The 13,136-nt window shown below is 46.8% G+C and overlaps 1 protein-coding gene across 1 annotated transcript; it reads left to right on the forward strand.

Moving 5' to 3' along the window:
• The first annotated feature begins 4,116 nt into the window (after positions 1-4,116).
• LOC120036002 (equistatin-like) lies at positions 4,117-12,835 on the forward strand. Its single transcript, XM_038982472.1, has 10 exons — positions 4,117-4,168; positions 4,835-4,966; positions 5,099-5,188; positions 6,738-6,869; positions 7,002-7,091; positions 8,642-8,773; positions 8,906-8,995; positions 10,540-10,671; positions 10,804-10,893; positions 12,699-12,835. The coding sequence occupies exons 1-10, from the start codon at positions 4,117-4,119 to the stop codon at positions 12,833-12,835; spliced, it is 1,077 nt and encodes a 358-aa protein (XP_038838400.1).
• Positions 12,836-13,136: the final 301 nt, after the last annotated feature.

Consider the following 13,136-nt stretch of genomic DNA (forward strand, 5'->3'; position numbering starts at 1 on the left):
ATTCACTAAGAGACAGGAGAACATAACACCACTGGTCAGGATTCACTAAGAGACAGGAGAACATAACACCACTGGTCAGGATTCACTAAGAGACAGGAGAATATAACACCACTGGTCAGGATTCACTAAGAGACAGGAGAACATAACACCACTGGTCAGGATTCACTAAGAGACAGGAGAACATAACACCACTGGTCAGGATTCACTAAGAGACAGGAGAATATAACACCACTGGTCAGGATTCACTAAGAGACAGGAGAACATAACACCACTGGTCAGGATTCACTAAGAGACAGGAGAACATAACACCACTGGTCAGGATTCACTAAGAGACAGGAGAACATAACACCACTGGTCAGGATTCACTAAGAGACAGGAGAACATAACACCATGGTCAGGATTCACTACGAGACAGGAGAACATAACACCACTGGTCAGGATTCACTAAGAGACAGGAGAATATAACACCACTGGTCAGGATTCACTAAGAGACAGGAGAACATAACACCACTGGTCAGGATTCACTAAGAGACAGGAAACTATAACACCACTGGTCAGGATTCACTAAGAGACAGGAGAACATAACACCACTGGTCAGGATTCACTAAGAGACAGGAGAACATAACACCACTGGTCAGGATTCACTAAGAGACAGGAGAACATAACACCACTGGTCAGGATTCACTAAGAGACAGGAGAACATAACACCACTGGTCAGGATTCACTAAGAGACAGGAGAATATAACACCACTGGTCAGGATTCACTAAGAGACAGGAGAACATAACACCACTGGTCAGGATTCACTAAGAGACAGGAGAACATAACACCACTGGTCAGGATTCACTAAGAGACAGGAGAACATAACACCACTGGTCAGGATTCACTAAGAGACAGGAGAACATAACACCACTGGTCAGGATTCACTAAGAGACAGGAGAACATAACACCACTGGTCAGGATTCACTAAGAGACAAGGAGAATATAACACCACTGGTCAGGATTCACTAAGAGACAGGAGAACTATAACACCACTGGTCAGGATTCACTAAGAGACAGGAGAACATAACGAACAAACCACAAAATGTACACTGTTGACCCATAATAGATTCGTTTAAAAACCCATCCATCTATTCCACTGTCCTGTTCTTCCATAAATACAGAAACTCCTTTCCCCTACCCTCTAACTCTCTTCTCTCCCCTCCACTCTCTCTTTCTCTCTCTCTTCTCCCTTCCCCCTCTCTCTCTTCTCTCCCCTCTTCTCATCCACACATTTGTCTCATATCTTATTTTCTTGTACCACGTCACTTCAGACTCCATCCATCTATTCCATTGTATTGTTCCTCCAGAAATACAGAAAGTCATTTTGATGACATGGTGTGGTGAGAGAGAGAGGCTTCACCTTCACAAAGAAAGGGATGCTAGCTAATCACCCTCCCCCCTTCTCTCCGCCTCACATCCCCTCATCTCCTCATAAAGGAATGCTGCTGGTCCTACAACATATTTCTCCTCCAATACATCAGCCTTAAGACATTGACCCATCACCTCTCCTCCTTCCCTCTCCTCTTCTCCTCTCCCCCCTCTCCTAACAACACAACCCTGGTCCTACTACATATCTCCCTTCCAGCCCTTCAGCCTTAAGACATTGACCCTTCACCTCACCTGTAATAGAATGAATAGAATGAAGACGTTGTAGAATTCGACAGTCATTCCTGTTCTATTTCAACGTTCCGTGCTGGCTGGACCGGACCGGCAGCCTTACAAGGTGTGATGTTAGGAATATCTATTTTATTGATGCATATTAGAAGCCTGGATAATACAAGTTACATTACGTTTTCTTCGATAGGTCCATTATGTAGTTTGGTGTATGACTGGACTCATTTCAGATAGAAAGTCACGTTATAGATCTGTCATTCCCATGGGAAGTGAGTCAATAAGTTGTAGATCTATTCTATTCTATGTGCACTATGGTCTCTCTAACCTTACTCTTTGACATTTTTGGTTATTGGAAATATACATTACAGTGGTTTAGATGGTACAGTGATTCTCTACATGTTACATTGATTGTTGTGTCACATCAACTGAAATCAGGAGGATATTTAAGAATATTAGAAACCAACCAACTTCCTACAAACTTCTGCTAACATTAGCCACCGCTACCCGAGAATGATTGGGAGTGGTGGGGCAGGCTGTGCCTGTACTCCTCTCCCTGTCTTGCATTTTCAACGGTCTGAAGGGTGCTGGAAATTATTATCTTGTTAATGCAAAGACCAGGAAACTCTGGAAAAAAATACAAGTCGATTCTTTAAATTCATTGTAAAATAAGGTTACAAACAGCAACACTGTAACACAGTAACATATGTTCTCAATTACATGGGTAGCATTACAAATCACAACTTCCTATCTTTATAGTGCCCTACTTTTGACCAAAGTCATATGGGCCCTGGTCAAAAGTAGGGCACAATATCATAGGCGATTGGGAGCCATTTGGGACAGCCTTGGTGGGTCCCTAAGGGGTGTAGTGGCCCATCTCTGATACAGTGATTTGGGGTGAATAAAGCTCATCATTAGCTAACAGACAGACAGCAGGGTTGGCACTTAATTCAAATAGAACACAGTTCATTCAAATGAATTAAAAATTCCAGAGTTAGCTGGTGACATCACAATGATGACAAGAGGTTTTCCTGCTCATTATTTATCTCCTTCTGAAATGTCATTGTGTTTCCAAGACATTGTAATGCACTTCAGACTACATCTTCATCAGCTTCAATTAGGTAGAATTAAGTATCTTCATAACCATATTGTGACCCAATATGCAGCACATGAATGTGTTACAAAAGTTCAATACCTTCTCTTTGAATTGACCCCAACCCTGTCAAACAAATAGATAGACAGGTCCAGCAGGTTTTGGGCTGGACAGAAAGTATGTGGAGGGTTGAAGGATGAGAGATTGAGAAAAATAGAGGGAGGGGTCTGACTGGACGGGTCCTTAAATAGGAGTTGAGGGAGAGGTAGAACTCAACTCACAGGCAGGACAGAGAGAGAGAGAGACCCAGTGAAGACCTTTGAAGATCTCTGAAGAAGTGAAGCTACAACTGAAGACTTCAGAAGGTGAGATTTCAACATCTGTTCATCTAATACTGTACCTGGCTGCGTCCCAACTGACCTCCTATTCCCTTTGTAGTGAGCTACTTTAGACAAGGGTCCATATTATCTTTGTGGCCCTGAGCTATTCTCTATTTAGTTCACTGTGGGCCCTGGTCCAAAGTAGTGCACTACATAGGGGATAAGAAGCCATTTGGGAAGCATCCATGTTCCTGTGTGCAAGGAGAATCTATTGTAAGTGGTTGAAGAGATGATACCTGGGATCACCAGGACCGAGTTGGGAAAATGCTGCCTTAGCAGTTGCATAAGTTTTGTAGCTTACACAGGGTTTCCTTAACCTCTCTGTCACGGATCCCTCCGGTACTGTTGCTCTTTCCGTGCACCGGCTTCGGAGGCCAACGTCACCGGCCTCTAGGAACTGAACTGTGTCATTACCCACACCTGGTCCACATATTCTCCCCTGAATAGTAATTGTATGTTTGTGCCCTTTGTTCTCAATTGGGCTGTCGATTTATTGTTCCAATGTCCGTCGGTTGTGTGAGTACCTGTGCCTTGTTGTGTTGGCTTTCGTGCCACTTGTATTGTGCATAGATGATTACGGGTCTCGTCCCGTGTTGTATCATTGTGCGCTTCTGTTTTCGGGTCTCCTCCTGTGTATTTATTCGAGGTACTCCTCGCTCTTTTGAATGGGTTTCAGCCCTGTGTTTTGTATATGTGATTTATGCTGCAGTAGTTTATGTGTCGGGGGGCTAGTGGTTAGAGTGTTGGACTAGTAACTGAAAGGTTGCAAGATCGAATCCCCGAGCTGACAAGGTACAAATCTGTCGTTCCTAGACCCATTAAAATCTCACCACTACCTCAGTACTGGGTTTAGAAAATTTCTGCTTTGGCAGTTGCTTAAGTTTTGCACCTTACAGTTGGTTTCCTTAACCTCTCCTCTAGTACCCACAGCCATTCCAGATTTAAAATGCTCAACTAATCTTACACTCTTTCTCTCTCAGGAGACGATCACCATGGCGATATTCACCATCATTCTGCTTGTCAGCACAGCTTTTGCTCTGGGAGGTAAGCGTGACATACCTCACACTTACTCACCTACATTTTAATAAAAACATTTGTTGGTGTTGCTCTGTCCTACTTCACACATGTAGGTATTAATACGCAGGTGTGATTTGGAAATGTGTTTCTATTCATAACCGGTTCTCCATGGGACACCCTCTGAGAGGTCAGCCATTATCAACCTTGACACTGGAGAAATGAAGGTTGTGCCTTGCTGAAGGGCACATAGACGGATATATCAACTAGTCAGCTCACTGATTTGAACTACTGGCCCAACTCTCAAACAGCAGGCTACCTGCCACTCCTCTAGTTCCAGAGATGTATATTGGTGTCTAGATGCGGGTCTGAGGTATTCTGATATGAATGGTTTGTTTGATTATATTGTCTAGCAACTAACAGGAAATAACACTGATACAATTTCCAGTCTTAGTTTCATCAGCTCTTCTACGAAACTGGAATTTGACTCTACAGGCCTTTTTAACAAGTAGCAGAACTTCAATATTTAGACAGGAAGTACCTAGGTTGCATCTGAAATGGAACCCTATTCCGTATAAACTACTTCTGAATAGGGCCCATAGTGGACGCACTCCAAGATTCCAGAATGTATGTCCAGAAATGTATATTGTCCTGCAATGTTATGTCCACATTACAATGTATGTTCCCTGTAACCAGATGCTACGATACGACCCAAGACCCCTTGTGAGCGTGCTAGAGATGCCGCGCTAAATGGCCCAATTGGAGCCTTCATACCCACGTGTGACGCCGCTGGACAATACACCCCTGAGCAATGTTCAGGCTCTACAGGTTAACACGCACACACATACAAGCCCACAGTAAATTATCCAATTCAGTTGAATGTGACAAATTCAATGTGTTACAGTAAAATGTGTAAATATTATATATTTAACAGGTTATTAACATGTCCATTTCTGGTAGGTTACTGTTGGTGTGTGAACAGTTCTGGACAGAAGATCCCGGGTACTGAGACTCCACCAGGCACTCCTAGAATCAACTGTATCACCCAGAGTAAGTGAGGCCCTGTGGTCTCATCCAACACCATCACCACTTTAAACTCCAACACATCACTACTCTTGCTTCCTACCTTGGATCTCTTTATGCTTTCTTTACAAGACGCTCCACTGATTTCTGTATCATGATCTCTCTTCTTCCTGTCTTTCTGTATCATGATCTCTCTTCTTCCTGTGTCTTTCTGTATCACGATCTCTCTTCTTCCTGTGTCTTTCTGTATCATGATCTCTCTTCTTCCTGTGTCTTTCTGTATCATGATCTCTCTTCTTCCTGTGTCTTTCTGTATCACGATCTCTCTTCTTCCTGTGTCTTTCTGTACTATGATCTCTCTTCTTCCTGTCTTTCAGTATCATGATCTCTCTTCTTCCTGTGTTTTTCCACTACCGACCATTCAGGTCATTAACCCTCATCCTCCCGCTACATTCCATCAGAACTGACAGCCATATTGTTCTCATTCCAGCACAGCTGTTGCTTCAACAACTCTTTCTTAATTTCCTGCATTTTTCCTGCACTACTCGCCGCCATTTCGGACCTCCAACTCTCCGTGCAGGGTTCCAGAGGGAGGGTTCTGACTGGACGGGTCCTTAAAAAGGAGAGGAGGGAGAGGTAGAATTTAATTCACAGGCAGGACAGAGAGAGAAAGAGACAGACCCAGTGAAGACCTTTGAAGATCTCTGAAGGAGTGAAGCAACAACTGAAGATTTCAGAAATGTACATCTGAAATGGCTTCCTATTCAGTATAGGGCACTGCTTCTGACCAGGGCCAATAGGGGAACAGGGTCCCATATAGGATGCAGTCTCCTGCCATGGCCAATAGGGGAACAGGGTCCCATATAGGATGCAGTCTCCTGACCAGGGCCCAAAGGGGAACAGGGTCCCATATAGGATGCAGTCTCCTGACCAGGGCCAATAGGGGAACAGGGTCCCTAATAGGATGCAGTCTCCTGACCAGGGCCCAAAGGGGAACAGGGTCCCTAATAGGATGCTGTCTCCTGACCAGGGCCCAAAGGGGAACAGGGTCCCTAATAGGATGCTGTCTCCTGACCAGGGCCCAAAGGGGAACAGGGTCCCATAGAGGATGCAGTCTCCTGACCAGGGCCCAAAGGGGAACAGGGTCCCATATAGGATGCAGTCTCCTGACCAGGGTCCAAAGGGGAACAGGGTCCCATATAGGATGCAGTCTCCTGACCAGGGCCAAAAGGGGAACAGGGTCCCATATAGAATACAGTCTCCTGACCAGGGCCCAAAAGGGAACAGGGTCCCATAGAGGATGCAGTCTCCTGACCAGGGCCCAAAAGGGAACAGGGTCCAATATAGGATGCAGTCTCCTGACCAGGGCCCAAAGGGGAACAGGGTCCCATATAGGATGCAGTCTCCTGACCAGGGCCCAAAGGGGAACAGGGTCCCATATAGGATGCAGTCTCCTGACCAGGGCCCAATGGGGAACAGGGTCCCATATAGAATGCAGTCCATGATTCCAGAATGTATATCCGTCATTGTTATGTTATGTTATGTCCACATTACAATGTATGTTCCCTGTAACCAGATGCTACGATACGACCCAAGACCCCTTGTGAGCGTGCTAGAGATGCCGCGCTAAATGGCCCAATTGGAGCCTTCATCCCCACGTGTGACGCCGCTGGACAATACACCTCTGTTCAATGTTGGGGCTCTACAGGTTAACACGCACACACATACAAGCCCACAGTAAATTATCCAATTCAGTTGAATGTGACAAATTCAATGTGTTACAGTAAAATGTGTAAATATTATATATTTAACAGGTTATTAACATGTCCATTTCTGGTAGGTTCCTGTTGGTGTGTGAACAGTTCTGGACAGAAGATCCCGGGTACTGAGACTCCTCCAGGCACTCCTAGAATCAACTGTATCACCCAGAGTAAGTGAGGCCCTGTGGTCTCATCCAACACCATCACCACTTTAAACTCCAACACATCACTACTCTTGCTTCCTACCTTGGATCTCTTTATGCTTTCTTTACAAGACGCTCCACTGATTTCTGTATCATGATCTCTCTTCTTCCTGTCTTTCTGTATCATGATCTCTCTTCTTCCTGTGTCTTTCTGTATCACGATCTCTCTTCTTCCTGTGTCTTTCTGTATCATGATCTCTCTTCTTCCTGTGTCTTTCTGTATCATGATCTCTCTTCTTCCTGTGTCTTTCTGTATCACGATCTCTCTTCTTCCTGTGTCTTTCTGTACTATGATCTCTCTTCTTCCTGTCTTTCAGTATCATGATCTCTCTTCTTCCTGTGTTTTTCCACTACCGACCATTCAGGTCATTAACCCTCATCCTCCCGCTACATTCCATCAGAACTGACAGCCATATTGTTCTCATTCCAGCACAGCTGTTGCTTCAACAACTCTTTCTTAATTTCCTGCATTTTTCCTGCACTACTCGCCGCCATTTCGGACCTCCAACTCTCCGTGCAGGGTTCCAGAGGGAGGGTTCTGACTGGACGGGTCCTTAAAAAGGAGAGGAGGGAGAGGTAGAATTTAATTCACAGGCAGGACAGAGAGAGAAAGAGACAGACCCAGTGAAGACCTTTGAAGATCTCTGAAGGAGTGAAGCAACAACTGAAGATTTCAGAAATGTACATCTGAAATGGCTTCCTATTCAGTATAGGGCACTGCTTCTGACCAGGGCCAATAGGGGAACAGGGTCCCATATAGGATGCAGTCTCCTGCCATGGCCAATAGGGGAACAGGGTCCCATATAGGATGCAGTCTCCTGACCAGGGCCCAAAGGGGAACAGGGTCCCATATAGGATGCAGTCTCCTGACCAGGGCCAATAGGGGAACAGGGTCCCTAATAGGATGCTGTCTCCTGACCAGGGCCCAAAGGGGAACAGGGTCCCTAATAGGATGCTGTCTCCTGACCAGGGCCCAAAGGGGAACAGGGTCCCTAATAGGATGCTGTCTCCTGACCAGGGCCCAAAGGGGAACAGGGTCCCATAGAGGATGCAGTCTCCTGACCAGGGCCCAAAGGGGAACAGGGTCCCATATAGGATGCAGTCTCCTGACCAGGGTCCAAAGGGGAACAGGGTCCCATATAGGATGCAGTCTCCTGACCAGGGCCCAAAGGGGAACAGGGTCCCATATAGAATACAGTCTCCTGACCAGGGCCCAAAAGGGAACAGGGTCCCATAGAGGATGCAGTCTCCTGACCAGGGCCCAAAAGGGAACAGGGTCCAATATAGGATGCAGTCTCCTGACCAGGGCCCAAAGGGGAACAGGGTCCCATATAGGATGCAGTCTCCTGACCAGGGCCCAAAGGGGAACAGGGTCCCATATAGGATGCAGTCTCCTGACCAGGGCCCAATAGGGGAACAGGGTCCCATATAGAATGCAGTCCATGATTCCAGAATGTATATCCGTCATTGTTATGTTATGTTATGTCCACATTACAATGTATGTTCCCTGTAACCAGATGCTACGATACGACCCAAGACCCCTTGTGAGCGTGCTAGAGATGCCGCGCTAAATGGCCCAATTGGAGCCTTCATCCCCACGTGTGACGCCGCTGGACAATACACCTCTGTTCAATGTTGGGGCTCTACAGGTTAACACGCACACACATACAAGCCCACAGTAAATTATCCAATTCAGTTGAATGTGACAAATTCAATGTGTTACAGTAAAATGTGTAAATATTATATATTTAACAGGTTATTAACATGTCCATTTCTGGTAGGTTCCTGTTGGTGTGTGAACAGTTCTGGACAGAAGATCCCGGGTACTGAGACTCCTCCAGGCACTCCTAGAATCAACTGTATCACCCAGAGTAAGTGAGGCCCTGTGGTCTCATCCAACACCATCACCACTTTAAACTCCAACACATCACTACTCTTGCTTCCTACCTTGGATCTCTTTATGCTTTCTTTACAAGACGCTCCACTGATTTCTGTATCATGATCTCTCTTCTTCCTGTCTTTCTGTATCATGATCTCTCTTCTTCCTGTGTCTTTCTGTATCACGATCTCTCTTCTTCCTGTGTCTTTCTGTATCATGATCTCTCTTCTTCCTGTGTCTTTCTGTATCATGATCTCTCTTCTTCCTGTGTCTTTCTGTATCACGATCTCTCTTCTTCCTGTGTCTTTCTGTACTATGATCTCTCTTCTTCCTGTCTTTCAGTATCATGATCTCTCTTCTTCCTGTGTTTTTCCACTACCGACCATTCAGGTCATTAACCCTCATCCTCCCGCTACATTCCATCAGAACTGACAGCCATATTGTTCTCATTCCAGCACAGCTGTTGCTTCAACAACTCTTTCTTAATTTCCTGCATTTTTCCTGCACTACTCGCCGCCATTTCGGACCTCCAACTCTCCGTGCAGGGTTCCAGAGGGAGGGTTCTGACTGGACGGGTCCTTAAAAAGGAGAGGAGGGAGAGGTAGAATTTAATTCACAGGCAGGACAGAGAGAGAAAGAGACAGACCCAGTGAAGACCTTTGAAGATCTCTGAAGGAGTGAAGCAACAACTGAAGATTTCAGAAATGTACATCTGAAATGGCTTCCTATTCAGTATAGGGCACTGCTTCTGACCAGGGCCAATAGGGGAACAGGGTCCCATATAGGATGCAGTCTCCTGCCATGGCCAATAGGGGAACAGGGTCCCATATAGGATGCAGTCTCCTGACCAGGGCCCAAAGGGGAACAGGGTCCCATATAGGATGCAGTCTCCTGACCAGGGCCAATAGGGGAACAGGGTCCCTAATAGGATGCTGTCTCCTGACCAGGGCCCAAAGGGGAACAGGGTCCCTAATAGGATGCTGTCTCCTGACCAGGGCCCAAAGGGGAACAGGGTCCCTAATAGGATGCTGTCTCCTGACCAGGGCCCAAAGGGGAACAGGGTCCCATAGAGGATGCAGTCTCCTGACCAGGGCCCAAAGGGGAACAGGGTCCCATATAGGATGCAGTCTCCTGACCAGGGTCCAAAGGGGAACAGGGTCCCATATAGGATGCAGTCTCCTGACCAGGGCCCAAAGGGGAACAGGGTCCCATATAGAATACAGTCTCCTGACCAGGGCCCAAAAGGGAACAGGGTCCCATAGAGGATGCAGTCTCCTGACCAGGGCCCAAAAGGGAACAGGGTCCAATATAGGATGCAGTCTCCTGACCAGGGCCCAAAGGGGAACAGGGTCCCATATAGGATGCAGTCTCCTGACCAGGGCCCAAAGGGGAACAGGGTCCCATATAGGATGCAGTCTCCTGACCAGGGCCCAATGGGGAACAGGGTCCCATATAGAATGCAGTCCATGATTCCAGAATGTATATCCATCATTGTTATGTTATGTCCACATTACAATGTATGTTCCCTGTATCCAGATGCTACGATACGACCCAAGACCCCTTGTGAGCGTGCTAGAGATGCCGCGCTAAATGGCCCAATTGGAGCCTTCATCCCCACGTGTGACGCCGCTGGACAATACACCTCTGTTCAATGTTGGGGCTCTACAGGTTAACACGCACACACATACAAGCCCACAGTAAATTATCCAATTCAGTTGAATGTGACAAATTCAATGTGTTACAGTAAAATGTGTAAATATTATATATTTAACAGGTTATTAACATGTCCATTTCTGGTAGGTTCCTGTTGGTGTGTGAACAGTTCTGGACAGAAGATCCCGGGTACTGAGACTCCTCCAGGCACTCCTAGAATCAACTGTATCACCCAGAGTAAGTGAGGCCCTGTGGTCTCATCCAACACCATCACCACTTTAAACTCCAACACATCACTACTCTTGCTTCCTACCTTGGATCTCTTTATGCTTTCTTTACAAGACGCTCCACTGATTTCTGTATCATGATCTCTCTTCTTCCTGTCTTTCTGTATCATGATCTCTCTTCTTCCTGTGTCTTTCTGTATCACGATCTCTCTTCTTCCTGTGTCTTTCTGTATCATGATCTCTCTTCTTCCTGTGTCTTTCTGTATCACGATCTCTCTTCTTCCTGTGTCTTTCTGTACTATGATCTCTCTTCTTCCTGTCTTTCAGTATCATGATCTCTCTTCTTCCTGTGTTTTTCCACTACCGACCATTCAGGTCATTAACCCTCATCCTCCCGCTACATACCATCAGAACTGACTGCCATATTGTCCTCAATCCAGCACAGCTGTTGCTTCAACAACTCTTTCTTAATTTCCTGCATTTTTTCTGCACTACTCGCTGCCATTTCGGACCTCCAACTCTCCGTGCAGGGTTCCAGAGGGAGGGTTCTGACTGGACGGGTCCTTAAAAAGGAGAGGAGGGAGAGGTAGAATTTAATTCACAGGCAGGACAGAGAGAGAAAGAGACAGACCCAGTGAAGACCTTTGAAGATCTCTGAAGGAGTGAAGCAACAACTGAAGATTTCAGAAATGTACATCTGAAATGGCTTCCTATTCAGTATAGGGCACTGCTTCTGACCAGGGCCAATAGGGGAACAGGGTCCCATATAGGATGCAGTCTCCTGCCATGGCCAATAGGGGAACAGGGTCCCATATAGGATGCAGTCTCCTGACCAGGGCCCAAAGGGGAACAGGGTCCCATATAGGATGCAGTCTCCTGACCAGGGCCAATAGGGGAACAGGGTCCCTAATAGGATGCTGTCTCCTGACCAGGGCCCAAAGGGGAACAGGGTCCCTAATAGGATGCTGTCTCCTGACCAGGGCCCAAAGGGGAACAGGGTCCCTAATAGGATGCTGTCTCCTGACCAGGGCCCAAAGGGGAACAGGGTCCCATAGAGGATGCAGTCTCCTGACCAGGGCCCAAAGGGGAACAGGGTCCCATATAGGATGCAGTCTCCTGACCAGGGTCCAAAGGGGAACAGGGTCCCATATAGGATGCAGTCTCCTGACCAGGGCCCAAAGGGGAACAGGGTCCCATATAGAATACAGTCTCCTGACCAGGGCCCAAAAGGGAACAGGGTCCCATATAGGATGCAGTCTCCTGACCAGGGCCCAAAAGGGAACAGGGTCCCATATAGGATGCAGTCTCCTGACCAGGGCCCAAAGGGGAACAGGGTCCCATATAGGATGCAGTCTCCTGACCAGGGCCCAAAGGGGAACAGGGTCCCATAGAGGATGCAGTCTCCTGACCAGGGCCCAAAGGGGAACAGGGTCCCATATAGGATGCAGTCTCCTGACCAGGGTCCAAAGGGGAACAGGGTCCCATATAGGATGCAGTCTCCTGACCAGGGCCCAAAGGGGAACAGGGTCCCATATAGAATACAGTCTCCTGACCAGGGCCCAAAAGGGAACAGGGTCCAATATAGGATGCAGTCTCCTGACCAGGGCCCAAAGGGGAACAGGGTCCCATATAGGATGCAGTCTCCTGACCAGGGCCCAAAGGGGAACAGGGTCCCATATAGGATGCAGTCTCCTGACCAGGGCCCAATAGGGGAACAGGGTCCCATATAGAATGCAGTCCATGATTCCAGAATGTATATCCGTCATTGTTATGTTATGTTATGTCCACATTACAATGTATGTTCCCTGTAACCAGATGCTACGATACGACCCAAGACCCCTTGTGAGCGTGCTAGAGATGCCGCGCTAAATGGCCCAATTGGAGCCTTCATCCCCACGTGTGACGCCGCTGGACAATACACCTCTGTTCAATGTTCAGGCTCTACAGGTTAACACGCACACACATACAAGCCCACAGTAAATTATCCAATTCAGTTGAACGTGACAAATTCAATGTGTTACAGTAAAATGTGTAAATATTGTCTATGTAACAGGTTATTAACATGTATTTTTCTGGTAGGTTACTGTTGGTGTGTGAACAGTTCTGGACAGAAGATCCCGGGTACTGAGACTCCACCAGGCACTGCTACCAACTGCTACCAACTAGACATTTGTCCACCAAGGTATATACACACAAAAACACACACACTCTCACTCATTCACTAAATGTTATTTCTTTGCAGCTGGTTCTGGA

This window comes from Salvelinus namaycush, unplaced genomic scaffold (assembly GCF_016432855.1).
Source record: "Salvelinus namaycush isolate Seneca unplaced genomic scaffold, SaNama_1.0 Scaffold1178, whole genome shotgun sequence".
In the NCBI taxonomy this organism is placed as follows: domain Eukaryota; kingdom Metazoa; phylum Chordata; class Actinopteri; order Salmoniformes; family Salmonidae; genus Salvelinus; species Salvelinus namaycush.

What these genes read in the sequence shown, in the direction of transcription:
- LOC120036002 (XM_038982472.1), top strand. Translation starts at nt 4,117, where the DNA reads ATGGCGATATTCACCATCATTCTGCTTGTCAGCACAGCTTTTGCTCTG. An exon ending in AATCAACTGTATCACCCAGA is followed by an intron (nt 7,092 to 8,641) that starts GTAAGTGAGGCC and finishes CCCTGTAACCAG; the next exon opens with ATGCTACGATACGACCCAAG. An exon ending in AATCAACTGTATCACCCAGA is followed by an intron (nt 10,894 to 12,698) that starts GTAAGTGAGGCC and finishes CCCTGTAACCAG; the next exon opens with ATGCTACGATACGACCCAAG.